General features: G+C 35.1%; 8 protein-coding genes across 8 annotated transcripts; 6 read left to right on the forward strand and 2 right to left on the reverse strand.

Moving 5' to 3' along the window:
• Nucleotides 1-2438: 2438 nt before the first annotated feature.
• CYC3 (holocytochrome c synthase CYC3) lies at nt 2439-3224 on the reverse strand (the record flags this gene model as incomplete). Its single annotated transcript, XM_071052612.1, has 1 exon — nt 2439-3224. The coding sequence occupies one exon, from the start codon at nt 3222-3224 to the stop codon at nt 2439-2441; it is 786 nt and encodes a 261-aa protein (XP_070906459.1).
• Nucleotides 3225-8031: 4807 nt separating this feature from the next.
• On the forward strand, nt 8032-9537 carry CDC19 (pyruvate kinase CDC19; the record flags this gene model as incomplete). Its single annotated transcript, XM_071052613.1, has 1 exon — nt 8032-9537. The coding sequence occupies one exon, from the start codon at nt 8032-8034 to the stop codon at nt 9535-9537; it is 1506 nt and encodes a 501-aa protein (XP_070906460.1).
• Nucleotides 9538-15153: 5616 nt separating this feature from the next.
• IDS2 (Ids2p) lies at nt 15154-16764 on the forward strand (the record flags this gene model as incomplete). Its single annotated transcript, XM_071052614.1, has 1 exon — nt 15154-16764. The coding sequence occupies one exon, from the start codon at nt 15154-15156 to the stop codon at nt 16762-16764; it is 1611 nt and encodes a 536-aa protein (XP_070906461.1).
• Nucleotides 16765-17218: 454 nt separating this feature from the next.
• On the forward strand, nt 17219-18100 carry SFH5 (Sfh5p; the record flags this gene model as incomplete). The annotated part of the gene is made up of 1 exon (XM_071052615.1): nt 17219-18100. The coding sequence occupies one exon, from the start codon at nt 17219-17221 to the stop codon at nt 18098-18100; it is 882 nt and encodes a 293-aa protein (XP_070906462.1).
• A 450-nt stretch (nt 18101-18550) lies between these two features.
• On the forward strand, nt 18551-18730 carry ROQ1 (Roq1p; the record flags this gene model as incomplete). The annotated part of the gene is made up of 1 exon (XM_071052616.1): nt 18551-18730. The coding sequence occupies one exon, from the start codon at nt 18551-18553 to the stop codon at nt 18728-18730; it is 180 nt and encodes a 59-aa protein (XP_070906463.1).
• Nucleotides 18731-19075: 345 nt separating this feature from the next.
• Nucleotides 19076-19549, forward strand: TIM17 (protein transporter TIM17; the record flags this gene model as incomplete). Its single annotated transcript, XM_071052617.1, has 1 exon — nt 19076-19549. The coding sequence occupies one exon, from the start codon at nt 19076-19078 to the stop codon at nt 19547-19549; it is 474 nt and encodes a 157-aa protein (XP_070906464.1).
• A 1013-nt stretch (nt 19550-20562) lies between these two features.
• YAK1 (serine/threonine protein kinase YAK1) lies at nt 20563-22980 on the reverse strand (the record flags this gene model as incomplete). The annotated part of the gene is made up of 1 exon (XM_071052618.1): nt 20563-22980. One exon carries the CDS (start codon nt 22978-22980, stop codon nt 20563-20565), a length of 2418 nt encoding a protein of 805 aa, XP_070906465.1.
• A 1751-nt stretch (nt 22981-24731) lies between these two features.
• RNJ42_02454 (HAD family hydrolase) lies at nt 24732-25475 on the forward strand (the record flags this gene model as incomplete). The annotated part of the gene is made up of 1 exon (XM_071052619.1): nt 24732-25475. The coding sequence occupies one exon, from the start codon at nt 24732-24734 to the stop codon at nt 25473-25475; it is 744 nt and encodes a 247-aa protein (XP_070906466.1).
• Between the last annotated feature and the right edge of the window lie 1042 nt (nt 25476-26517).

Genomic DNA, 26517 nt, shown 5'->3' on the forward strand with positions numbered 1-26517 from the left:
AGAGAGAGAGGGAATGGAAAAAGAAATTAAAAAAAAGGGTTTCGTTTCCTTTTTTATATAATATATATTTCTTAATAGTGGGTTAGGATCTTTTTTCTTTAAGATAGTTTAAAACAAACCGGCTGTGATAATGAATGGATATATTTTTTTCTAAAATGTTCTTTTTAAAAATTGATTTTTGATTTTATTTTTTAATTTCAAAATCAATGGTTAGTGAATGTATAATTAAAAAGACCAAGTTATTTTTTTTTCTTTTAATATTTGAAAGAAATTTATTGATTTAGTTTTACCTCTTATATTAGATCAAAAAAAAAAGTAATTCCTTTTTAAAAATGTTAGTGGGTTATTTCCTTTTTTTTTTTTGTTGTCTAAATTTATTGAATTGATCTCTGGTTCATGAAATAGTGTTTAATAATTTTTTGATCTGCCCTTTAATGCTTTTATATTGAATAAAAAAAAAAGCTTTCCTTTTTTTATGTTAATTTGTAATTAAAGAAGGGTACAAGTATCTTTTGATCTGATTATCATTGAAACGAAATGGATAATAAATGGGAAACAGTTTTTCCATTAGATTATTTTTAAAAACTAATCCATATATATATTTTCTTTGGTTGAAGCCTATAATAGCTATTTTGCTTTTTTAGAAGCCCTCTTTCCTGTATTAGGTTCTTTTTTTTTTTTTTTACCTCGGTTGGGAAAAAAAAAGAACGTGAACACTGGAAGAATTAAAGAAGAGACTTGCTCTAGGGCTAGTGGCCTATGCTTCTCTGATGTGATAATAGATAGGTGCTGCTTCTTTTAGTTTTTTGTTTTTGCATGTACAGATCAAGTTTTCTAGCTTTCTTTCTTTCCCATCTGACAATCCCTAACGAGCTTTTAGGGTGGAAAGTACTTTCTTTTTTTCCATCAATGCATTTTCTTTTTTCTATCATTCAAAACTGTCAGTTTAGGGCTTTCCTCTCTCACACACAACTTTTCACCTTACTCTTTCTTTGTCTCTTTAGGGTTTCTAACATTTAAAAAGACAAGGCTGCCACATACTCTTTCTTTTTTTTGTATTTCATGGAAGGGTTACAAGTTTTGTGAAAGATAAAATAAGAATGGCTGTGGACGTTACTCTTTTTGGGAAAAATATAATAGGACATTTTTGTCTTTTACCCACTAGGGTTTTTCTTCTTTCTATCCCTCTTACCTAGCTTTTACTTAACGTAGTAATTTCTCTCTATCGCTCTTACTTTTTTTTTTTTCTATGGGCAGGAAGAGAGGTTAACTGCGTGAAAAGAACAACTAAACTAAACCCTAAAAATATACAGCTTACTAGAATAACGTCGTACAACAGGGAAATGGTGCCTCACCTTTTACCACCCTCCCCCTCACCTCCTTCGTAACTCTATAGTACAATAGGTAAAAAAAACAGAAGGCGATCGCTTTATCGCTTTCCCCCTACCTCACCACTACTTCACCCACACTCTCTCTTCCTGTGGAAACATCTTGAAATTGAGAAGGCTTGTATGCCCTAATCTCTTGTCCCCATTCGATTTCTTTTTGCTGCTCACAAATGCAACCACAAAATTACTTCATTTCTTTTTTCCTTCTCATATCTTTTTTGTCGTTTTGAAGATTTTTCCGTTTTGGGAAAAACGTCGAATTTTTCCCGAGAAAAGCAAAGATATTTCTTTCTTTTTCTTTATCTACATCTTATTTTTTTTTTCATTGATCCCCCAAACCCTATAACCCATTCATTAGGGTTTGGGGATCTCTGTTTAAATCCAAGAATAGAATAGTGAAAGTGGGCTAGATTATAAGAAAAATATAGAACAGTGCCGATAAACTAGGCGTATAGGTAGTACGTTTCTTTTTTAGCTTTCTTTTTTTTCCTATGTCATTACAATTTTTTTTACTTACTATGGTTATTTATCTTTATTATTAGCAGTATTTTAGGGCTTTTCTTCCCCCGGGTCTATTTTCTCCTTGAACAAAGAAAGATCAAAAAAATTCGATATATCAAAAATATTTAATACTTGTTTTTTGCGTTTGTCCAAGACTTTTACTATATACAGGAACTTTGAACAAAAAGCTACTTTTTTTGATAGAAGATCATATTGAACTACTCTAAAGACAATGAAAATATGGTGATAAAGAGCGTATGCCGGGATCAGTCCAGGAGTAAAGCGATAAAAATTTAAAAAAAAAAAAAAATTAACATATGGCAATAAAGTACAATTGATGTATTTTGACACCCTTTTTTTCTAATTATAATTTTAGTCTTTTTAACAATTATTGACAGATACCACATAAAATCAAGTCTTTCGTGCTTAACTTTCTTAGTTGGAGAGGGGGAGAGAGAGCAAATAAACTAAAAATAAAAACATCTTATCTCCATTTACTATAACAAAAAAAACAGAAAAATTTCTTTATCAAGAAAATTCTTAGTCCATTCATTTTTTGGATACGTACTCATCCCAGATGGGTTTAGTGTACTTTATGAATCTATCTCTACAATTCTCGTAGCTGTCAAGTGCAGGCCTCACATCGATATTAAAGGTTGGCAGCCCGTCGGCGTCGTCAGGACCACCATAAAAGTCTAATACATAACGTACCTCCTTCTTACCTTCTGGATTACGCCTTAAAACGACCCAATCGTGTCTGTCGAATGGTAGTTCACCTTGATAATGATTTGGAAACAATTGACCCATCCAATAGTTCCAACGAGCTTTTGGAGACAATTGATCTGGTCTACCAGTGAACTTAAGCAGTTTGGGTTCGATGTGTGACTTCTCTGTGTAAGGTTTTTCCCACTCGAGGATTTCTTGCCAACATCCTTCATTCAAGAAATTGTGTACGTGAACCATTGATTCGACAGCATCCTCGGGTATCTCTTCACCAGTATTAGGATCAATCTTACCCTTGCGGATCATAGCATTGTACATTTGTTGAGGAGAAGGGTATTCCCAGTACTCATCCGAGGTTCCCTTTGGGATTGTAGAGACTGTTCTTTCCTTAGGTAGGTTTATCTTTTGGTCACGGTGCTTTTCATGAGAAAGGTTAGGCATGTTATTCAATGGGTTCAATAGAGGGTTTTCTTTGTTCATCTTGGAGTTACCAGCCATTACCGGACATCTTCCGATATCATTACTGCTATTGATACCATGTGGAGCGACCAAAGCAGCCACATTAGAATCAACAGTGCCGTGGTTTGGTTTGTCTGCCCAGAACCAACCCATGATAATTTCTTGTTATTGTGTGTAAATTGATCTGAACCCTAAGTTATTAGTTCTTTAGCAAAAAAAAAAGAAACAAATACAACTAATAAGATCAAAAAAAAGAAAATAAAAATTGATATTCAAGGTCTAAAAGAATGTAATCACTAGACCTAAGACTAAAAATATGATGTAGTTATTCTTCACTTCTGTTTGTGTTATTTTTTACTCAATTAAGTAAAACAAACAACTGAAAATATCAACTTGGTTTAATTAAAAGAAAAAAATCAAACAAAAAAATAAATACAACAGTAATTTATCCTCGAATGACGCAAAACGGTGTTAATAGATATCAAAAAACCAAGCAACAAAAGAAGGGTTTTTAATAAACTCACAATGAAGTGTAGTAATTTAATATTTCCAAAAAAGGCCAAATAAAAAAAAACGGTTACTTAGAAATAGAACGAAATCAAAGAATTATCAGACGACTACCTTATTTTTGTTTTGTTTTGTTTTGTTTGACTTCCAAAATACTTCAAATATCGGAAAACAGCAGTCAAAAACGATAACAACGTGCTAGTTCAATATTTGTTATTAGTATTCACTAGGTTCTGCTAATTTCCGTCCGTTAATGAATGAAAGAAAAAGATAACAATCCAAAAAAAATGTTTTGCTATAGCGAACAAACTTCTAGGCACAGACAAACTTCAGTTAGGTGCAAGTTGAAGCTATTTTGACCGTATTATGAACAATAATATGCACGTATAAAACACAGTTCTCTTCACAAAGAAAGTAGCAACACTAAAAAAACAATATATTATTTGTTTTCTTTCCCTTTCTTCCTTCTATTTGTAGTTAGTGTTGGTTGCTTCTCAATCTGTAATACAAGAGAGAAGAAAAAAAAAAAGAAACTAGTAATGTGGCACGCTAATCTCTTTCAGCTTATGAGCACAAAGTTATAGAGTCAGTATGGCGTATCTATACCGTCCTTGTTTAGTAATCACTAGGTCAAAAGAAATCGAATGAAAGAGAACGAGTAATATAAATAATTTTTTTTTACCCTTGATAACTCGCCCCACTAATATTTGTAGAAAAATATATTATAATAGCCGTAAGGATAATATCTTGTTGCAAATAATGCGCAGGAAAGTTATTTTTGTTGAATCCATGGTATGTTTGGTAACTTATTAGTAATCTTCTTAATCTCCCAAGGGCAAATCCTTTTCCAGGCTCCCTCTTTCGGTAGATATAAAATTTTTTTTCAGTTTTCCAATGGGAACTTCTGACGGTTACCGGCCGGCTCTTACCCTAACGAGAAGGGTCCATAATAGAGTACCATACATAAAGAGAAAAAAATACATATACATATATAATTATTCACTTCCGTACAAGGCTGTCTAAGGGATTTTTTTATATCTTTTAATTACTCGAAACAGATTTTGTGTTTTTCTCGTTTTCTTTCTACGTTCATTTTAGAGCGTTGTACCTTAATCTTTTAGAGAATCTTAAAAAGTTGGGTGACTAAAGCCGACTCACGTTGTGTCACGAACAAAATCTAGTTAAAGCTATTCAAATGGTCCCACTAGAGGTTTAACTAGAGGTGGCGTATAAGAGGAACAACAAAGGAACAACAAAGAAAAAAGAAGGAGGGGGGCGAATAAGAAAGCCTACGAGTTCATCTGGGAAGAAAATGACATTGATAAATAAGCGTAGTGAGGGAAAACAAACAAAGAAAATTAGGACAAATTTACCAGGAGACCCAAGATGTAGATATATATATATTTGACGTTTTGTTGTTACAGTGTTTTCTTAGAGCAATGTCAAAAATTCACTTAAGGATTTTCTTTCTACGGAGCGCTGACAGAGGAGCTAGACACTGAAGCAGGGGGATGATGGATTTAAGGGACGAAGGTAAACCCTAATTTAGGACATTAGGGTATCATAGACCAGTGACTTTCAGATAGAGCTTTTTCTTTTTAGACTCAATTATATAAATATTATTATATTGAATCTCTAATTGGCTCTACATTCAATTGGTAGGGGAGAATATAGTAAGGGGGACGAGGAATAAAATATACCTTGAGCTCATAGATGTACAATGTTGAGTTCACCGTTATAACATAGAAAAGAAAACATCAGAAATACAACAAAAGCTAACTAATCCCCAAGAAAGAAAAACAGCAAAAAAAATCTGTCTTAGATTAGTTAATCAAGAATAAGAAAAATTTTTGGAGTGTGAGTGTGAGTTGAGCTCGGATATTAAGAAAAAAATAAATTTCCCATTCAAGTATAATACAGCCGAACACAAACATTAACAAAACCGGTTCATACTAATAATTTAGCATCAAAACATACCTAAAATCCGAGCCTGCCATTGAGTAGAAAAGGATCCCATTGTTTTTTTTTCCCAAGATTTTACTATTTGTCTTTCTCCCACATTTTTTTATGAGGCTACCTTTTTTTTTTACTATGTATTATTTTTTTTTACGTACGTTAGGACTTAACATTATCGGTATCCTACTTTCAAAATAAGAAACATAACTTTATTGAACAAAAATGTGGATGTCAATATGGGTAATTGAATACTGACAAGATGTTCGACCAATTAAAGAATTATCATATTATCAGGACCTAATTTACTATAATTTTTTTTTTTTTTTTTTGATAGTTGGGAATTTTGTCCTACTATATAATATATAATAAATAATATTAGTAAAACTCTTGTTATTAGTAAAACTCTGGTTAATTAGAATATAACTCCAATTATTCCACCTCTATCTCTCACTTATTCCCACCCCATGTTTACCACAAATAGTAAAAAAACATTTTTTTTTTAAATTCAAATATATTCTTGTGTCAAAAATGAGGACATTTAGGATTTACCTAGAAATAGGTTATAGTTATTTATTTTATTTTCCTATCGTATGAGTGTGTTATTACATTTAAGATAATTCTTATACCCAAGAAAGTAATAAATGAATAATTAAGGTTTCCTTTTTTTTTTTTTTGTTATAACATTCTTCCATATGACCTCTCAAAAGAGTTGATCTACTGTTTTTAGTATTTCATATCTTTTAAAAAAAAAAATTATTATATTTTTAAAAAGGACAATTACTAGAAAAATATCGTAGTAACCCCAAATGAAAAAGGGACGAAACGTCAAAAGAAAATCACCTGAAAAAAAAGAAAGAAAGAAAAATTAATTCTGAGATCTTCAACACCTTCGGCTCCGAAAACCAAACAACCAAAAAAAAGAAAGAAATAGATAGAGAGAGACAAAAAAAAAAAACGCGCATTATTATAACATCTCCTTAAACAAATCTTCTCCTTTTTTTTTTTTTTCAACTCTACGAGGTTCAGGACATTTATGTTTTAATTATTGCGGGGAGCAAGATAAGAATTTTTTCCATATATCCGTTGTACGAATAACATAGTATGGACAATAAAAAAAAATCGGATTATACAATATCACTTCAACGTCAAACATAAGAAGGGACCACAAGTCCATAGTAGGATCGTATTTGTAGCATTCGTACTATTTTAAATTTGGTGATCAAAAAAGGGGAAAAAATAGAGAAGAGTTATGTAGAATATACTAGAATGAAAATAATTAGGAATTTGAAAAGTGGACCCATTATAAAGTTTACAACTAATAAAAAAAAATAGGAACCGGTAAATCCTTTCAATTCAATTTTTGGTTTTTTGCTATATATGGTCGCAAAACTACCCTCACTTCAAATTATATTTCCTTACTATTCCCCCCACCATCGTTATATTAATATCAGCTCTTCGTATTTCTATAATTACAAATGATGAGTAATCGGAATATGAATTATAAATGAAAACTTAAGAAATCGGAAAAAAAAAATAAGACGCGTAAAGAAAAACAAGAACAATGCAACAGTTCAGGGTAACTTCAGTAGATCGAAACAAAGAAAAAATTAATAAAATATAATTCCGATAGGGTAACAAGAGGTACATCAAGACGTGGAGGGTAACAAATAGTATAGTGTAATACGAGCACTAACACCCTTACACCCTGGGAGTCCACAAGTGTAAAGCGCTCTATTTTTCTCTTCTTCTATTCTTTCTTTCTTTTTTTTGAGTAGGCAGAGAGCCAGAGAAAGAGAGTGAAGAACCATTGTCCAGCTGCCTGTTTTATTTCTCCAACAGAAGAAGAGGATTCCCATATTTATATCACGCATTGTAACAAGAATTACGTATTCAGGGCTCTCGCTGCTTTTTAAAGCGCCATATTAGAAGAGATTCCAAAAAAACATCACACAACGAATTCAAATGACAAAGGGTCCCTTTTTCAAGACTTGTGTGATGCTATAAAGGTCTCTCTCACCTCTCTCTCTTGCTATTAGTAGTAGTAGTAGTAGAGGTGAGAGCAAAAGGTGTTCAAAATATATCCCCCATGATATCCATGTAACTAACTTAGTAGCAACAGTAGCAAAATAAAAAAAAAAAAGAAATAATGGATAACTTAAGATTTCAAAGGTTTTTTTTATTTCATCAAAAGCTTCAACGTAACATACAAGGTGAATAGTAAAAGGAAGATGAAGAAATGAAAAAAAAATTTTTATCTTCCATCTTATTCTAGTGTATAAGGTGAAAAATTTTCTCCCTTGAACAAAAAAGATCAATTGATATATATACAAAGTAGTTTTGCATATGGGAACTCTCTTATCTTCTTTCTCTTAGTAATGTTAAAATTTTTTTCTTCAATGGTTCTTTATTTCACTTTCTAGAAAAGAACCAATCCAATAAATTATTATTGAATTGTACATACTTCTAAAGTAAAACAAAACACCACAAACAATAAAAAATGGAATCTAGATTGCACAGATTGACTAACTTGCAAACCACTCCAGGTGAGGGTTTGAGAAGAACTGCCATCATTGGTACCATCGGTCCAAAGACCAACAACCCAGAAACCTTGGTTGCTTTGAGAAAGGCTGGTTTGAACATCGTCAGAATGAACTTCTCTCACGGTTCTTACGACTACCACAAGTCTGTCATTGACAACGCTAGAAAGTCTGAAGAATTGTACCCAGGTAGACCATTGGCTATTGCTTTGGACACCAAGGGTCCAGAAATCAGAACTGGTACCACCACCAACGATGTTGACTACCCAATCCCACCAAACCACGAAATGATCTTCACCACTGACGACAAGTACGCTAAGGCTTGTGATGACAAGATCATGTACTTGGACTACCAAAACATCACCAAGGTTATCACTGCTGGTAGAATCATCTACGTCGATGACGGTGTTTTGTCTTTCGAAGTCTTGCAAGTTGTTGACGACAAGACCTTGAAGGTCAAGTCCTTGAACGCTGGTAAGATCTGTTCTCACAAGGGTGTTAACTTGCCAGGTACCGATGTCGATTTGCCAGCTTTGTCCGAAAAGGATAAGGCTGACTTGAGATTCGGTGTTGAGAACGGTGTTCACATGATCTTCGCTTCTTTCATCAGAACCGCTAACGATGTTTTGACCATCAGAGAAGTTTTGGGTGAGAAGGGTAAGGACATCAAGATCGTTGTCAAGATTGAAAACCAACAAGGTGTTAACAACTTCGACGAAATCTTGAAGGTCACTGACGCTGTTATGGTTGCCAGAGGTGACTTGGGTATCGAAATCCCAGCCCCAGAAGTCTTGGCTGTCCAAAAGAAGTTGATCGCTAAGTCTAACTTGGCCGGTAAGCCAGTTATCTGTGCTACCCAAATGTTGGAATCTATGACCTACAACCCAAGACCAACCAGAGCTGAAGTTTCTGATGTCGGTAACGCTGTCTTGGATGGTGCTGACTGTGTCATGTTGTCTGGTGAGACCGCTAAGGGTAACTACCCAATTAACGCTGTCACCACCATGGCTGAAACTGCTTTGATTGCTGAACAAGCTATTGCTTACTTGCCAAACTACGATGACATGAGAAACTGCACTCCAAAGCCAACCTCTACTACCGAGACCGTTGCTGCTTCCGCTGTTGCCGCTGTCTTCGAACAAAAGGCTAAGGCTATCATCGTCTTGTCTACCTCTGGTACCACCGCTAGATTGGTTTCCAAGTACAGACCAAACTGCCCAATCATCTTGGTCACCAGAAACGCCAGAACTGCTAGATTCTCTCACTTGTACAGAGGTGTCTTCCCATTCGTCTACGAAAAGGAAGCTGTCGCTGACTGGACTGAGGATGTTGAAGCTAGATTGAACTTCGGTATCGAAAAGGCTACCGAATTCGGTATCATGAAGAAGGGTGACACTTACGTTTCCATCCAAGGTTTCAAGGCTGGTGTCGGTCACTCCAACACTTTGCAAGTCTCCACTGTTTAAATAAGTTGAGAATTAATTAAAATTTAACGATTTTTATTTTTTATTACCTCAATTTATTACAAACAATTTATAGATTTGATATATAAATCAAAAAGACATTAATGTTTTCACGAAAACCACTTATCTAATTTATCTAACTTGGATAAAATGGTTTTTATTATTCGATTTGATACATAAAAATCATATGGACAATATAAGTAACGATTATTTTATGTTTTAATCCAGGCATCTTCTTTTTTTAATGTATATATATCTTTAAGAGTTTTCTTAATATGTTATATGTTAATTTCCGAATTCACTGTCAAAGAGCAGATTAGTTCTTAGTGTTAATCTAGAAAAGGAAAAGTGCCACAACCTTAGCCTCGATAGCCATAAGTTGGTGCAATTATACCTCAACATATTTTACTACTATTTTTAAGTCAATTGATGTGGTTGGTCTGGCCTGGTTGCTAGGCTTATTGCCACAACCCAACGACCTTTCAACTTCCCCCCACCCCCACAATCAGGTGGTTCCAACTACTATCAATATATAATTGAAACCTTGGTCAGGTAACCTCAAGAGACCAGGTGACATCGAAGCATTTTTTTCTTACGAGTGCAAAAAAAAGAAAGAAAAATGACAATCGCCTTTTCTTTAGCGTATATGCAAAATTTCCATGTACACTGCAGCCTGCAGGATATCTGTGTATCCATGAGAATGGAATAATATCGGAAGAGCCACGCAACGTAATAAGATGATGTCCCATAAGATGATGTCGTGGGATAGGTTACCATCAACTGGCGAATGAGCCAAATATCAGAACAAATAACTAAGAGTTACTAAATGCCATCATTATATGCATCAAATATGAGCTGAATATATATGAATGGGATGATGGTAAGATATTTGCCCACTATTGTTGACAGGTCAATTTATATATAGTAGAGTAACCTTAATTCCCATGGTTTCGTAATTAATTATTTTACTCCTTGTGATCCTCGGATTAGAGAACAAACACCGCAGAAAACCTTGAAAAAAAAAATTACTTTATATTTTCTAAAATAACGTAAGTTTACATAATAACTTACAGCTCTGCAAAATGATGCCCCGTGGATAATACTGGAGGTGAGCTATTCTACAAAATTACCTTAAGAGGTAAATATCAAGCGTTCATTCCATTTCCATGGATATTTAAAATAGAAACCATCAGATAGTGGTCTTTTTACAATAGTAGTACGTTGTAAGAGTAGCATCTGAGGGTCCAAAAAAATTAAAGCTACATACTGAATACCACTATACTAATATATTTTCACCTGATTCCAGTACTACTATCCATCTTCCCAACATCAGCTGGACTTTCACATAAATAATTATCAATATATTTTTCACTATTGATAGGGGTTTATTATTGGTATAACAATTTGTATATCATTAAGATGACTTATTTTAGTAACCCTCCTTGTCTCAACTACCCGCCTGCCTTTACCTTCCCCCTTCTCTTTCGTATACTTATATAGTGATATGGATAGACGCATTTAAGCGAGCGAACGTCCCCGAGATGCAGTGTTAACATTGTCTACCGTCCATCCCGCTGGAATGTCCCTTCGGCAAGCATTCCCCCTAAGGGATTTTATCCTTTTTTGTGGGTATATGATAGCAAGCTATCTGCCCTAGCATGCACTGAAAATGCTGAACCTATTACAGGAATACTCTATAAGAAACAGCAAAGTTGGCTGTGACCCCTCCTGTGATTACTAATTCTTCGGCAAAGAAATAGTACAGTTCTATGGCCGTTTCTTCGAAATTTTCAAGAAAATCAACTTCCGAGGAAAAATAATTTCTTTTTTTTTTCCCGATAACTATTACCGATTTCTTGATAATTGGTATCGAACTTACCTTAAAACCCTCTGTAGGACTCACAATTTCTTTCTCTCGATTTGGTGTTCTTTTGGTGTGAGACTAACAGATTTTAAAAGAAAAAAGAGATATAATAGGCACCCCGGGAACATCTTTTGATGTTGCACAAAGTATTAGCTATTTCCAGTTAAATTGCAGTATTTCAGTTTCATATCATATGTAACCATCATGAAAACAAAAAAATTCCAATAAGGGTAGAAGCAATCAACAATTTGATGTAGAATCGGTTTAAAATTATCTCGTAGCCGTCGGAAATAACTTTTCTTATTGCCTTTCATAACAGGTCGTACCGATCACAACAAGTTAGACTCTGTTCAGGCAATTTAAATTTTTTTACTAGTTTTTGTATAATTTATCTTCACTTATATACTCATATGATTCGAAAAATAACACCAGATCCTTTAGACCAAATCAGCATATCCCACTGGTCTATACATATATATATAACTATACATTCAAGAACTGAATTTTTTACAAGATCACGAATTAGAGGACTGTGAAATAATTTTTGCTAGTGCTAAGAAATATTAAAATGAATCACTTTCATGCAAATTGTGTCTAATAGTGACATTGAAAACTAACTTACGCACTAAAATTATTGGATTTATACCTTTACAATGCTCATATCAATGTCATAAGAAAAAAGAAGACGTTAAGATTACCTTTTAAGCACAAATGATTCTTATTAATGCTCACCTCTGCTACATAACGACAGTTAAGGGTTTGGGATATTTTGAAAATTTCAATTCGGAGATTATGGAAAATCGTATCATATCAACAGATTTCTGCATGTGATCAGTTTCGTACAAAGAATCATCGGTCATGAGATAACGTTATCGTTTTGATGTGTTAATGAGAACGTGACTGAGCGATTTTTAACGAGGACGTAACATTCGCATTTTTTTTTTTTATTTGATTTTATTTTATATCACCGACATCCTCGCTTCCCGTTATAAGAGAGAAGGGTTTCGATGAATAACAATGACGACATGCCAAAAGGGGGTTTTATAGAACTAGAGTTGATTTTCTCAATTGAAACTACTATGGAACTATCAGCTGAAAGAAGAGGACCGACTACAATAACTGAAGACAAAATAAATAAAGGGGAGTATGAGTTTTGCTGAATAATTGAGATATTTTCTTTGATTGCTTATGGCCTGTTTTTTGCAAACAAAAGGCTTTTCTTTTTTTAGTCAAAGATTTACATCAAACATATCTGAAATAAAAACATATGGATACAGAGAAGGAAAAAAAAAAGAAACTGTTTCTAAAAAAAGAAGACAACACCTCCTCATTTTTACGCTAACAAAATACGTCATTTTGATAGAGAAAGTTTGTCACAGTATCATTCATACAGAGCAAAAAAGACCGAAGTATACTCAGCTGATAATGATTTGCACCACCAGATGCGCTTAAACGAAACCAAAAAAACAGCTGCTGTAATCTTTATAATAATGTCACCACACCTTTTCCTCTCCTCTCAAAGTGCAGTGACAAAAAACAAAACAAAGAACAATTCTCCGATGTTAGCTGATGCAAATAGAAACCCAGAATTATAATAATATTAAAAAATAAAAAAAACTATGAAGGTATAGTAATCTTTTGATAAACTGTTAGATCAGCACCTCAAAATGTTTCACATAAGTTAATACTATACTGTTATTCTTGTTTTTTTCACCATTCTAAAGTGTACCTTTATCGGCTAAAACTGTAAAACTTAATCACCAGTTGACATCGTTTTGTTGTTACAACTGATCTGATTGATCATCTCCTGCTGGGCATTTTATCACCTGACAAGGTACCACCTGAGAAAGACTTTCTAAAATAACTTACACGTTATGGACTGATTGAGGACATCTCTTTTTTGTACAATGCACGGCACACGGCCATGTTAAAGATGCCACCTCAGTTGAACTTTTTTTTCTTTCTTTTTTTTCCCATTCCCTTTTTAATAGTATCGCTTGTTATCCAATTTTCTCGATAACGTTAGGGGGATCGGATGAATATCACCGCAAGTTTTAAAGATTTATGATTTTTTCTTAAGAAAGAGATATGGTTGTAAAAAAGAATTGAAGCGGGGAGAAATTAAAAGTCAACTTAATGGATCGGGTTATCTTTAAGCAACGAATTCCGATAACAAATCAAGTAGAACAAGGACAGTAATTGTTTTTTTTATCCTCAAAAGATAAATTCCAAATTGCAACTTCAGCTTTTTGAAGGACTTCCACGCTTATTATCTCAGGAGTTTAAATTAAACAAATGAAATTTTTGTTTTCTGAAGTATCATATGTTTCCCTGGGAATATAGAATCTCGATTAGGAAAATCCGGTAGAGAACAATGCAGAGAGGGTTTCAAAAATAGATATTAACAAGGAAAATCCGTGTTATATTTCCTCCCCCTTACTTTTCTCAGTAAAGATACTACATTGAATCGAAATATTTTCCATCCTTCTCTTTCTCTTAATATAGAAGGCTCATTTTTTTTTAGCTGCTAGGGTTTCTGTACCCCAGTTTTTCAGAAGGTATTGCGCCATGGTAGAACCACCTTAAAAAAAAAAAGAAATTTTTTTTATTTTGTGATATACGTCTGCTGATGAGCCATTTAAGTGAAAAAAAGAAAAAGCAATATCATACCACTTATTTTCTTAGGTGACGTTATATTTGACCCAAAGGGGGAGGCGAAGGATAGATTAATGGAATGGAAAAGTACTGAAACTGCGCAGCTCCTATGTATAGATATGACTTGTTCTGGGATAAAGAATGATGCACCGATTATAACTTCTTTGTTTTTGTTATTATAACTTCCCTATTCAGTTATTTTCCTACTAAGCATTTGCGGACAAGTCCTTTTTGCCTACGGACCATTCTTTGCGGTTGCGTGGTTTGTGGAATAAGGGAACCACCCCACAACAGTTTTTTTCAATGTTGGTTGTTGCTACATTTTTTACAGGGGTTTACGGTATTTTCTGTGGAATTTAACTTAAAAATAATTGCTTTTTTCCCCCTCACACAAAATAAGGTACAAAGGACGAAAAAAATTCTTGCCAGGAAGTTTTTTAACTTTGTTTTATACTACTGTACTTATATCCCGGCAGCAAAAAAAAGAATAATGGTGGGTCTCCGCAGATCTACTCTCCCATTTTTCTAAAAAAAAAAAATAAAACAATATTAAAGTAAGTTTTATCATAGAAACGTCCGGAGAAAACACTTTGAAGTATGATGACGTGGGCTCGAGATAAGATGAAAAGAATCTTATCTACGGGGTTCCTCTGCTGACTGTTAGTGGTGATATTAAATTTTAAATTCGCTGCTTTTTTCCGTACAGATATTAATATGGAATACAATAGAATTCCTGTGCTACTCAGATTTGTTCGGGGTCCTACCGGATTTTCTAACAATGGGAATTTTGAAATGATAGAAATAATGGTTATGTTGTATTAAAGAAGAAGAAGAAAAAAAGGAAATTAACTGTACAGCATTTTCAGTATGCTTTATATCTCGATCATTATCAAATTTTGTTTTGTGAGTCTAGATTAGGGGAGTTGGTTTTAAATTAATTTTTACAGAGTTCTTAGAGAAGGAGGGGGTTGAGATTTTTGAGTTTTATATGAATTGTGTCTATATCTATATTTAAGAAAAGCAACACTAAATATTAGAGAATATTAAACTGAGGAAGGGGAGTTAAATACCATATAAGTAAGACCAAAAAAAGTTCATAAATGATGGATTTTCAGGATGGGTTTTCTGGTGAGTTAGATGCTGCATTGCGTAAATCGTGGTCTGAGTCGCAGCGGGATGTTTCTAATGATGATGAAGTTGAAGATTTCTTTAAGAATGGTGGGCGTATGGGTAATGCCTTAGGAGGGTTGATGAACTCCCCCATCGGAACTCCGAGTAATGTTTCACAGTACGAGATGGATTTAGATGTGGAGACAGATACGGAGGTGACTGAGGCTGCCACGCGGGATAGTACTGCTGCCAGTACAAACACTAGTACTAATGCTAGTACTAAGAATAGTGGTGAAACACCTCTGTTTAATGAAAATGTGGGGTCTATTATAGTTACACATGCTCTTGACTCTAGGCATAGCCCCAGCCCACACTCGTCCACTACTGATACGAAGACAGCCTCGCAACAGGGAGATGGGCATGCGCAGCACCCAACGACATCGCATAGAGAGTCCTTTAATAAAAGTGAAGAATTGCGCCATGACCAAAACAGTGATTACCAGATTTTCAAACATCATTACTCTATGCCTGATAATAAGAAGGAATCCGTGACGAACATACTTAACGATTTAAACCTTGGCAGCGAGCAAGAGGAGAAAGCAGATCCTGGCATTGTTCCACTCAGGAAGAGAAGTTCTAATAGCATGTCTACGGCGAGAAGGAGCTCGGTTCAGGATATTCAGTGGATGAGACAACTCTTGAACCCAAGAAGCTCATTCTCAGGTACTTCGGTTAACGAGCCTGTATTAACAACTAATAAAAGCGGATCCATAGAGACTAACTCAAGCCTTGCGTCCGCCAGTACATCCAGCAGTGATCATCCCCCAAACAAATGCTGGGTAACCGTGATCGACCGAGACGAAATAATCCCTGCAATTGTAGTCTTGCATCGCACTCTAAGATCTTCAAATTCCAAATATGATCTTGTGGTATTACATCCGTACACATTTGACCCCTCTGAATTGCATAGACGTGGGATCACATCAACAATATCATTTAGTGAGTGCGTCGCAACTGATTTAAACGATCCAGCATTACAACTTAACAGTGAACAAGAAACTAGGACCATAATAGCAAACTGGAATAAACTTTCAGTATTCTTGAGCCTGGTGGGTCACTATGACCTCGTGTGCTATATCTCGCCTTCATGTATGGTGCTACAAAATATAGATGATCTTCTCGATAGTCAAGAAATCTTTGATGAGATCGATAATGAGATGTGTGTCCTTTTGACGAATCAGGACAGTACGAAGAAGGATGAGAAGGACCCACAAATAATAATGCTGAAGCCAAATAAAGAGGTGGCGATGTGTATTAGAGAGTTCTTTACAGTATACAGTAACAGTGCTCAAGAAAGGAAAAACAAGTTAATGAAACTGAAGGACCTGGATGTCCTGAAAGAACTGTTTGGGGACACCTGGGGTTACATATCCACAGATAGTTATTGCAAGACGATACAACACGATGAAGCATTCCCTCGCGGGAACAGCATGATAAGAATAATAGATTTCAAAAATTTAGCCCCATGGGACCATCTTCACAATACTATTGTTAATGATGACACTCTATGTGCCAGATGGTTTTCTACATTCAAGAGCTAGTTAATCGTTACCTAATATTTTAATATTTTATTTTTGTTTGTTTGTTGAGATATGTGAATTAGTTTTGATGTTCTGTTCTTATTATTATTAGCACAAACCAAATTGAACATGTACCAAACAGGAGAATACAACATTCATAAGCAAATAATATCTTTCTTCTTATTCCTTTTTTTTAAGTCATATATATAGTCATTTTAAATATTCAATTATTTTATTAAAGCTGTTTTCTTCGATTCTGAATTCATTAACCGGAGTTTTATATAATAACTAAAAAGACCTGGTCCCATTGTTCTAATCGTTCGTTTGTCAACATTTTTTAAATTTTCATCCAAACAATGGACATCGCACCTTGAAATTAAGCACCAAAACAAAAAAAAAAGTATTCATAATAAATTCAACAAAGTATTAGTAAGTCATGGGAAAAGGACAAGAGGACCACAAAAGGTAATTGGACATGAAGTTTCAGGACGATAAGGAAAAGCAATGTTTTGAGAAACTGTCTCAAAACATAGGCGAAATCATTGAGACCAAATGCGATGGGTACGACGAGTTGTTCGGCCACAAGATCAGTACTAAGCAAGGTACTGCTGAAGAAGTAACAATGTACTACCACAAGGAAGTCGCAGAGGCGCTTTTGTTCAAGGTGTGCAAGGCTTACCAGTTCGAGTACGACACCGTGGTTGATAAGCTAGTGAAGATACTGAAGTGGAGACAGAAGTTCAACCCATTGAGCTGCGCCTTCCGTGAGACACATAACAGAGAACTGGAGCAAGTAGGTATATTGACACAGTACCCTGAGGACGAGGCCAACAAACGTGTAGTCACGTGGAACTTATATGGTAAGTTGGTGAAGAAGAAGGAGTTGTTCAAAGATGTCCAGAAATTTCTGCGGTACAGAATTGGGCTTATGGAGAAAGGCATGCAGCTGCTAGACTTCCAGGACGAAGACAACAGCTACATGACGCAGGTGCACGACTATAAGACCGTCTCAGTGTGGCGGATGGACTCAGACATGAAGAGCTGTGTGAAGGAAGTGATCAACATCTTCCAGACGTACTACCCAGAACTACTCTACGCCAAGTACTTCGTCAACGTCCCTAGCGTCTTCGGATGGGCCTACGACGTCATCAAGACATTCGTAGACAGCAACACCAGAAAGAAGTTCGTCGTCCTGAACGACGGTAAGAAGCTAGGCAAGTATTTGACACACTGTCCTCGTGAGCAGTACGGCGGCGTATCCCCACTCACCATCCTACAACAGAACATCACCGCGGTCAAAGCCACACCCTACGCAGCATACCTTCTGGAGAAACAAGAGATAGAAGACATAGAGTAGAAAAGTGATAGTTCTGTATAAACATTGTTATAATATAATAAAATAAAATGACGTCATTTTCTTATTCGATAAAACTGTTGTTACCCGGATGATAAGCCTTCCGTGGAAAATTCCAGAACCGGAGGTTTTGTTTTTATATCAAAGAGATCTCTATCTTTTCTACGACTTTTTCTGTGTATCCCAACCCCGGGGAGTGGAAGATGACTCTTTTTATTTAAGAAATATGTAAAATTCCCGGGAATCCCGTTTTGATAAAAAAAAAGGGATTCTAATTACGTGATTTGGTATTTCGATTTGTATATAAGCTGGGTGGATCAATAGTCGAAATATCAAGGTTATGCAAGTTATATACTTATTGCAAATAGTGATATATACTTATACAAACAGTAACATATACAAACAGTAACATATACAACAATACAATATAACAACACAGCAATACAGTATAAAATGAAGAGAGTAATGAGAAGTCCGAGGAGGAGTGTTTTGCCAGAGGAGGGTATGAGTCAACTAGGAGATTTTGCGGTGACGAACCAGCCAAGGTCACCTATCGTCTACTACTTCATAGAGGTACGGCCAAACACAAATATGAACACTAGACATGATAACCACAGACCATATCCTATCTAACCCAATACAAAAAGACATTCCATACATTATGCATATTCATCATATTATAATTACTTATTCAACAAATACTTATAACAACATTTTATGCATACATATAGCATCATAATAATATAGTTCATTTTAATATAGTTCAGTATTTGATTTCTTATATCACTTTATACATATATCACATGAAATATAACTGTATACGTTGTAATAAGTGAAAAAAAAAATAAACTTGCGTCGAGCCAAAACTTTGGGCTTAAGTTGCTGTTAAAGAAGAATGATTTGTGTTCCTAGTAGAAAACCTGCATTACGTATAAAACAAATAACAAACTAAAAAAACCATACACACACACACACATAATGTCTGCTGATCATTCGAGAGATCCATGTCCTATCGTTATATTGAACGATTTTGGTGGTGCCTTTGCCATGGGTGCTATCGGTGGTGTCGTCTGGCATGGTATTAAAGGTTTCAGAAACTCTCCCATCGGTGAGCGTGGTATTGGTTCTATGAGTGCAATCAAGGCCCGTGCTCCTGTGCTAGGTGGTAACTTCGGTGTGTGGGGTGGTTTGTTTTCTACATTTGATTGCGCTGTGAAGGCCGTAAGGAAAAGAGAGGACCCATGGAACGCCATCATTGCTGGTTTCTTCACTGGTGGTGCATTGGCTGTAAGAGGTGGTTGGAAGCATACCAGAAACAGTGCTATTACCTGTGCTTGTTTATTGGGTGTTATTGAAGGTGTCGGTCTGATGTTCCAGAGGTACGCCGCATGGCAAGCTAAACCAATGGCTCCTCCACTTCCAGAGGGGTCACCACAACCATTACAAGCTTGAAAAACACACTTAATGTCAGTGAAATGAAATTAATTTGATTTCCTCTCACTTCCCAACCTCTCAATATTTTTATCTTCTATGATTTGCATGAACTTTTTATTTTAATTTTCCATCTAAAAAGCCTTTTTTTTCTGCCATCCTAATGATTCATCTCAAATCGAGAAAGTTGTTGAACCAAACAACTAATCTAATCTTCTACATCTTAGAAAAAGGTCCATATATATAATAATTTTTTTTGTTTCTAAGAGGAAAGTCCATTTTATTCCAACTTATCATATTAATTTACAGAAACCAACAACAAAAAATCAAAGAAAAGACTAGTTACCAAAAGAAGCCTAAAATGCTTCACTCAATTCTGGTTTATTTTTTTCATTTTTTTCTTATAAAACTAAACGTTTTTGGAGTTATTTCCTATTACTAACTTGTACATACCAAAATATCAATTTCCTTGAAGGAAGATAGAGAGACTTTTGTTGAAATACATAATATCAACAGCTTGTCCCAAAAAAACTAAATATGAATGAAAATACAAACTTATAAAGGTTTTATAAAACTCATGATGCAAGCATCATATTATGTACGTTATTTTAATATAATATATTTTTGTTGTTTCGATACAATTCTAATATGATGGTATCTATTCTTTAAAATGGTAAGTAAATACAAAAAAAAAATTAAATACTAAAAATATTATAATAAATATAAATTTTTATAAGACATAAGTGTTCTTATCAAGCTCCTAGTAAATAACTCCGTTCCCAGGTAGGTGTTCAAATGTAATGATAATCCGATGGACTTACTATATGTTATGAAAAATGATATAGTATCCCATCAATGTTGCTGCAGTAAGGTATATATGCTGTAGTAAGGTATATCTAAAATGAAAGTATAATATCAACGTCTTTATAATAAAAAAAATTAGGTAAGTATAAATAAAATAAGATCATGTTATATCGGTGTCTCTGTAGCATTCAATATTTGTCGTGAATCAGGTTCCACACCGGTTCAAAACCTCAGTCCTCGATTATTTTCAGATTGGTAAATTCTTTTGTAGGACCTTCCTGAAATGATGGTTGTTTGATCCCTTTTTCCTGGACATTATTTTGTCTTGGTTGTGTATTAGTTGATCCGTTGTTCGACTGAACTGGGTTATAAGTACCTGGTGGGAACCATTTCCCAGTAAATGGTTGTTGGGTGATAAATGGATGCATAGCAGCTTGCTGAGGAGTCCATCTTTCCAATGGATTCAAGTTTAGGATACCTTTCAAGAAATGAATTAAACATTCCCTATTTTTCATTTCTTGCTCTATCAATTCCGGAGATTTCTGTATATTTTTATGAATTCTATAATTTCTTATAATATCCTCCAAAAGTGTCCACTTGAAATATTGTTTACCAGGTTTTTCGTTAGCGTTATTGTCTCTATTAAACTCTTCAATGGTTTTTAGTCTATATTTGGCAGTTTGCTGATTTTTGTTTACTTTGTATGCGGTCGTATAGTTTGCATCATTTGCATGTGCTTCATTGTCATTAATATTAGTCATCTCTAGATTCAAAACGTTTAGTTTCTTTAGGAATTTGTGAGAATTCTTACCCATGTCAATCATCCAAGTTGGTGGGTAACCTAAAGTGGTGGTTATTCTGGTTAGTTGGTTATATTCTGATGAACCAGGGAAAATTGGAATACCTAAGAACAATTCTGCAACAATACATCCAAGCGACCACATATCAATACTTGTCGAATATGGAATGCCCAAGATAATTTCAGGAGCTCTATAAAATCTAGATTGAATGTATGTGTAAATAGTCCGAGTTTCTTCACAAGAAGAACCAAAATCAATAACCTTAAGATCTGGTTTATCTGGTGAACAAAGTAAGATATTCTCTGGTTTCAAGTCACAGTGGATGAGTTTACTATCCTTCAAAACACATAGTGAATCAAGGATTTGAATTGTGAATGTTCTAATAAGTTGTAAGGATAGCCCATGAAACTTGTTCTGTTTTAATAGTTCGTAAAGGTTGTTGCTTAGTAACTCAAACACTAAACACAAGTGGTTTTTATGGACAAACGAATCATGCATACGCAAGAAATGGTGCTTATTATTAGGGTCGATTTTCTCATTTAACAACTCTAGGATCTTTGCCTCACTGATACTTTGGTTCAAATACTCAGATCTAGACTTCACAACTTTCACTGCGATTATTTCCTTCGTTTGTAAGTTTTGACATTTAACAACCTGACCAAAAGTACCTTGCCCCAGGATATCTAAAACCAAATATTTCCTGTTTTGTTCTGTACCGAGAACATCGTTAACATAAAGAATATAGTCACTGTTCACATTGTCATAACCGTTGTTGTATTTACCCTCGCTTGGCTTAGTCAATACTCTCTTAGGGTTCTTTGATGTCTGGTAAGTGAAATCAGGAGAGCATAAGGCATAAGTGGTCAAGAGACTCTTAGTCAAACCAATTAAGGGAGAGATAGTCTTAGAATGCAACGATGCCCTTCTGAATTTCGGATTAGGATTAACACAGGGCTGTAAATCATTTTTAGAATAGCATTTGTACATCTGTGGGATGGCAATCTGGCGTGGTGATCCATCATCTCTTCTCAATTGTTTGAACGGTGGTTGCAAAGAGGAAGAAGAAGTTCCACTAGTTGGAAAAGCGCTCAGTCTTCGATGTGGGGAGGCCATAGGTATGGAACCAAACGACTCCACACCATTGTTAGGACCCAGTGTACTCAAGTAAGTGGAAGAGTTATTGGTGGTGACGTTGGCACTAGAGTAATGTTGTCCCAAAGCACTATTACCTCCACACCCAAGATTGCTACTATTATTATTATTACTACTATTATTATTATTACTATTGTTATTATTGGTAAATTGCTGAGTAGGCATATTGGAAGACGAACTGGAGAACTGAGTAGTTGCAAGACTTTGTCTCCTTTGGAACTCCTGTGGGTTGTAAAGAGAAGGGACGAATCTAGAGTTAAACCGTGAAGCCAGCTGTCCCTGTTGCTGATGCGGTACCATGATCTGCCTCTGCTGCTGGTACGCAGAGTTCTCCACGACGTACCTGTTACCCCCGTTACCCCCTTGTAACGACTCGTATTGGAAAGGGTTTGGCGCAGCAGCTCTAGAGGGCGGCACCACAAGACTGGACTTCCTCCTCTTGTACATATCACTGTTCATATCCACGTCCATCGAGCTGTTCGAGTTAGAGTTGTTCAGCACCGTGTTATACGTCAATTGCTCCTCTTCCTCGTCTATCTTCTCATTCCTCCAGGGATTGGTAAACGAAAACCGCGGCTTGTTGTTATAGTTATTCACATTGCTATGATCTTCTTCAACATAGGAAGCCTTCCATATACTAGCACCAGCATTGTCATTATGATTATTACCGTTATTCATACCTTGATCTTCATCCATCTTTTTTTATTTTTATTGTTATTTTATTCTAAAATTTTGAGTATTTCTTTATAATTGTTACTCAAGTTCATTCCCTTCTGTGGAATACAGATTGATTATATAGAAAAGAAAACAAGGAGTCAACAGGATTACCTTTCTCTATTTCTTATAAAAATTGTCCCTTTGTTGGTTACGCCTCTAACATCACTACATACGTTAACTTCCTCTAATTTTTTTTTACTGCTTACCCAAAGGGATCCCCCATAAGAGATGTTGAAAGGGATTTTTAAACAAAAAACAATAAAAAAAAAAGAGCCGTCTCAACCCATTTTTTATTTTTAATTTTTTTATTGAGTTTTTTGTTACGAAGTCCTGAAGTGAAAAGGGGTGTGTACTGTTACGAAAAGAAGGGGAGTGGGGGGTGATTCTTTTCTTATAGTTTCTTATATCAACAATTATTATAATTCAATTAATTTGATCCCCCCCATATAAGAACACTAATACTATATTACCCATTACTCTTTCTTCACATATCTTGTGTTACCCGGATTCGTATCTCTATCTTTGAGTCTCTCGATCTGCAAGTAGATCTCTTTTTTTTTTTTTTATCTCGCTAAGGTGTTTCGGATTGATGGAGAAAGAGAGAGAGAGAGAGGGGGGGTTGTAGGTTATAACTTGTGCGGTAGTTCCTATGAAGGGGGGAAGGAATTAAAGAGGGCTAGTTCTTTATTATTATTTTAGCTTACCCTCCTTCCCGGTAATATGTACGTAGCTTTAATTTAAAAAATTGCTTTTTTTATTTGTAGTTATTTTTCTGTTTTATGTACTCTACGCGGATCTCTTAGAGGCTCTTACAGTGTACTTCAACCCTTAAGCTCCACCCTTTTCCTGCCCCTCCCCGGAACAATTAAAATCGGGACTCCCTTTTTTTGTTATTGTTTCTTTTTTTTGTGCTTCTGTAGGGATGAGTCTTACCCCCTCCATCCCTCTCTCTTTTTCATAAAAATTTCTTTTTCTTGAGTAGAGAGAACAAAGGGGGTCTAATTAAAAGGGCTTTTTTCTATACTCTCCCTTTTTTTTTTTTTTTTTTTAAAAAAGCATAGAATATTCGCTATACAAGAAATTAGACCCTTGATAGTGGGGGGAAGGACGGAAAAGTGTTTTCATTTGAAATTCCTCAAAAACCGAACCGAGGGAGTTAAAACAAAAAGAAATAAAAATTCTTTACAGTGACTACACAGAAGCAATTAGGAATTAAAAAAAGAACGCAATTTCAAAGATGGTACGCACTTTTATTATAGAGGTTGTTTTTCTTCCCACTAAAAATAACGGGATAGAACCTTTAATACTTACAGTTCACATAACCTTACAAACTTGTGTGATTCCTCTTATGTGACTTCTATATAATAAGGGAATCCTCTCTTTTTAACAAAAAGATAAAATGTTATATGCATTGTAGTACTATAGTTTCTTAGTAATCTTTTTTAGAAAGTAATTAAAGAAGGGATATATAGAAGGAAAAAAATTTTTTTCTTAATAGACAATTAACATTTTCTCATCAATTGAAAAAGACCTTTTTTTTTATTTTTTTTTTAAAGAAAATCTTATTATATATATAAATATGAAAGTAGAAGAAAAAAGAACCTTCCTTCCCCCCACCTTCTTTTTTTGCTTGCTAGAATAAAAAATAAAAAAAATTCTTGATTATCAAATCTCTAAAAATAAATAATAGAAATATTACCAATCATTTTTTTCTATCCCCCCCATAAATAATGCCTGAACCAATTTCTCTAAAAGTTAATGCCTGTCTTTTCGATGTCGATGGTACAATCATCATCTCTCAACCAGCTCTAGCTGCTTTCTGGAGAGATTTCGGTAAGGACAAGCCATACTTCGATGCTGAGCATGTGATTAAGGTCTCTCACGGTTGGAGAACGTACGATGCCATTGCCAAGTTTGCCCCAGACTTCGCTGATGAAGAAAAAGTCACTAAACTAGAAGGTGAAATCCCTGAAAAGTTCGGTAAGGAGGCCCTAGAGGTTCCAGGTGCCGTAAAGCTTTGTGGTCAATTGAACGAATTGCCAAAGGAGAAGTGGGCCGTGGCCACCTCTGGTACTCGTGAAATGGCTACTAAGTGGTTCGACATCTTGCACATTAAGAGACCATCCCATTTCATCACTGCTAACGACGTCAAGAAGGGTAAGCCAAACCCAGAACCATACATTAGAGGCAGAGAGGGTCTTGGTTACCCAGTCAACAGCCACTTCCCAGAGAAGTCTAAGGTTGTTGTCTTCGAGGATGCGCCAGCTGGTATTGCTGCCGGTAAGGCCGCTGGTTGTAAGATCATCGGTATCGCTACTACTTTCTCCGCTTCTTACTTGAGAGAGCAAGGCTGTGATATCGTTATCAAGGACCACAGATCTGTCAGAGTCGGTAGCTACGACCCAGAAACCGACGAAGTCGAATTGATCTTTGACGAGTACATGTACGTCAAGGACGATATCCAACGTTGGTAATGAAATCAAAAAGTCATTCACAATAACAAATATCCCACAAAAAGAATCCTGGTTTTCATCAATATCTTCTCGAATTTGATGATAAAAAAATAAGATAATTACTAGTACTAGGAAAACATCTCTAAAACGAGTTTATTACGTTACTAATTCTCATAAATTATAGTTATATCTCTTTTTTTTTATTCTTTTTGTTTAGTCATGCACTCTATGTAAATTTTTTTTCTTTTAACAAAAATCCTTTACAATATTACAACTGGAAAACTATATATATGTACGATATCTTTTAACTATATGCATAATCTCTAAATTCTTCTTTTTGAGTTCTATTTTTAAAAGCACTTTCAGAAAAAAAGTAGCACACGAATATCCAATATATATACTACACGAATATATTTACAAATATGTCGAAAATAGTATATCAAAAAGAAATATACTTGATTATACCAGTCAACAATTAGATAACCCACAGATAGAAGTTGCTTTTTTTCTATTGTTCACTCTTGTTAAGTTAATGAATCATCCATTTAAAGAAAAGCCGCCATTAGTATTATTTCGCATCCTTGGTTACCCTGAAACCGTAAATCAGTTTTTGCAAACATGCTTCTCTGCTTCTATTCCACTTACAGCCACATGTCACTTTTATTTTTTCCTTCCCTCTTACCCTATTCACTTCAATTTTTCTTCTTTTCTTGGAACTGCTGCATAGTTTTTTTCGTGTAGTACAACATTCTCACACCCCACTTTCTGAACTCGAGATTTACACGCGAAAAAACATAAAACTAATAATAGTTATCCCTTCCTATGCCCACGTAGCCCATTCACCCTTCCACATGTTGCTGTGCTCTGCTCTGACTGCGCGCTTTCTATTTCTCTGAATACCCTTCCTCCCCAGTTTTTTCTTCTATTACATTTCGCGTTCCTAGAAATACTTTAGTATTTCTCGTACGGGATTTGTATGAATAAAGAATATGCGAAAAAATAAGAAGAAGAAGCACAGAACTAGGCACATATATTTCATACTTTCCCTAATTGGGGTAAGAGC

The sequence above is a fragment of the Nakaseomyces bracarensis genome (genome assembly GCF_045282275.1).
Source record: "Nakaseomyces bracarensis strain CBM3 chromosome Unknown Scaff9_0, whole genome shotgun sequence".
In the NCBI taxonomy this organism is placed as follows: Eukaryota; Fungi; Ascomycota; class Saccharomycetes; order Saccharomycetales; family Saccharomycetaceae; genus Nakaseomyces; species Nakaseomyces bracarensis.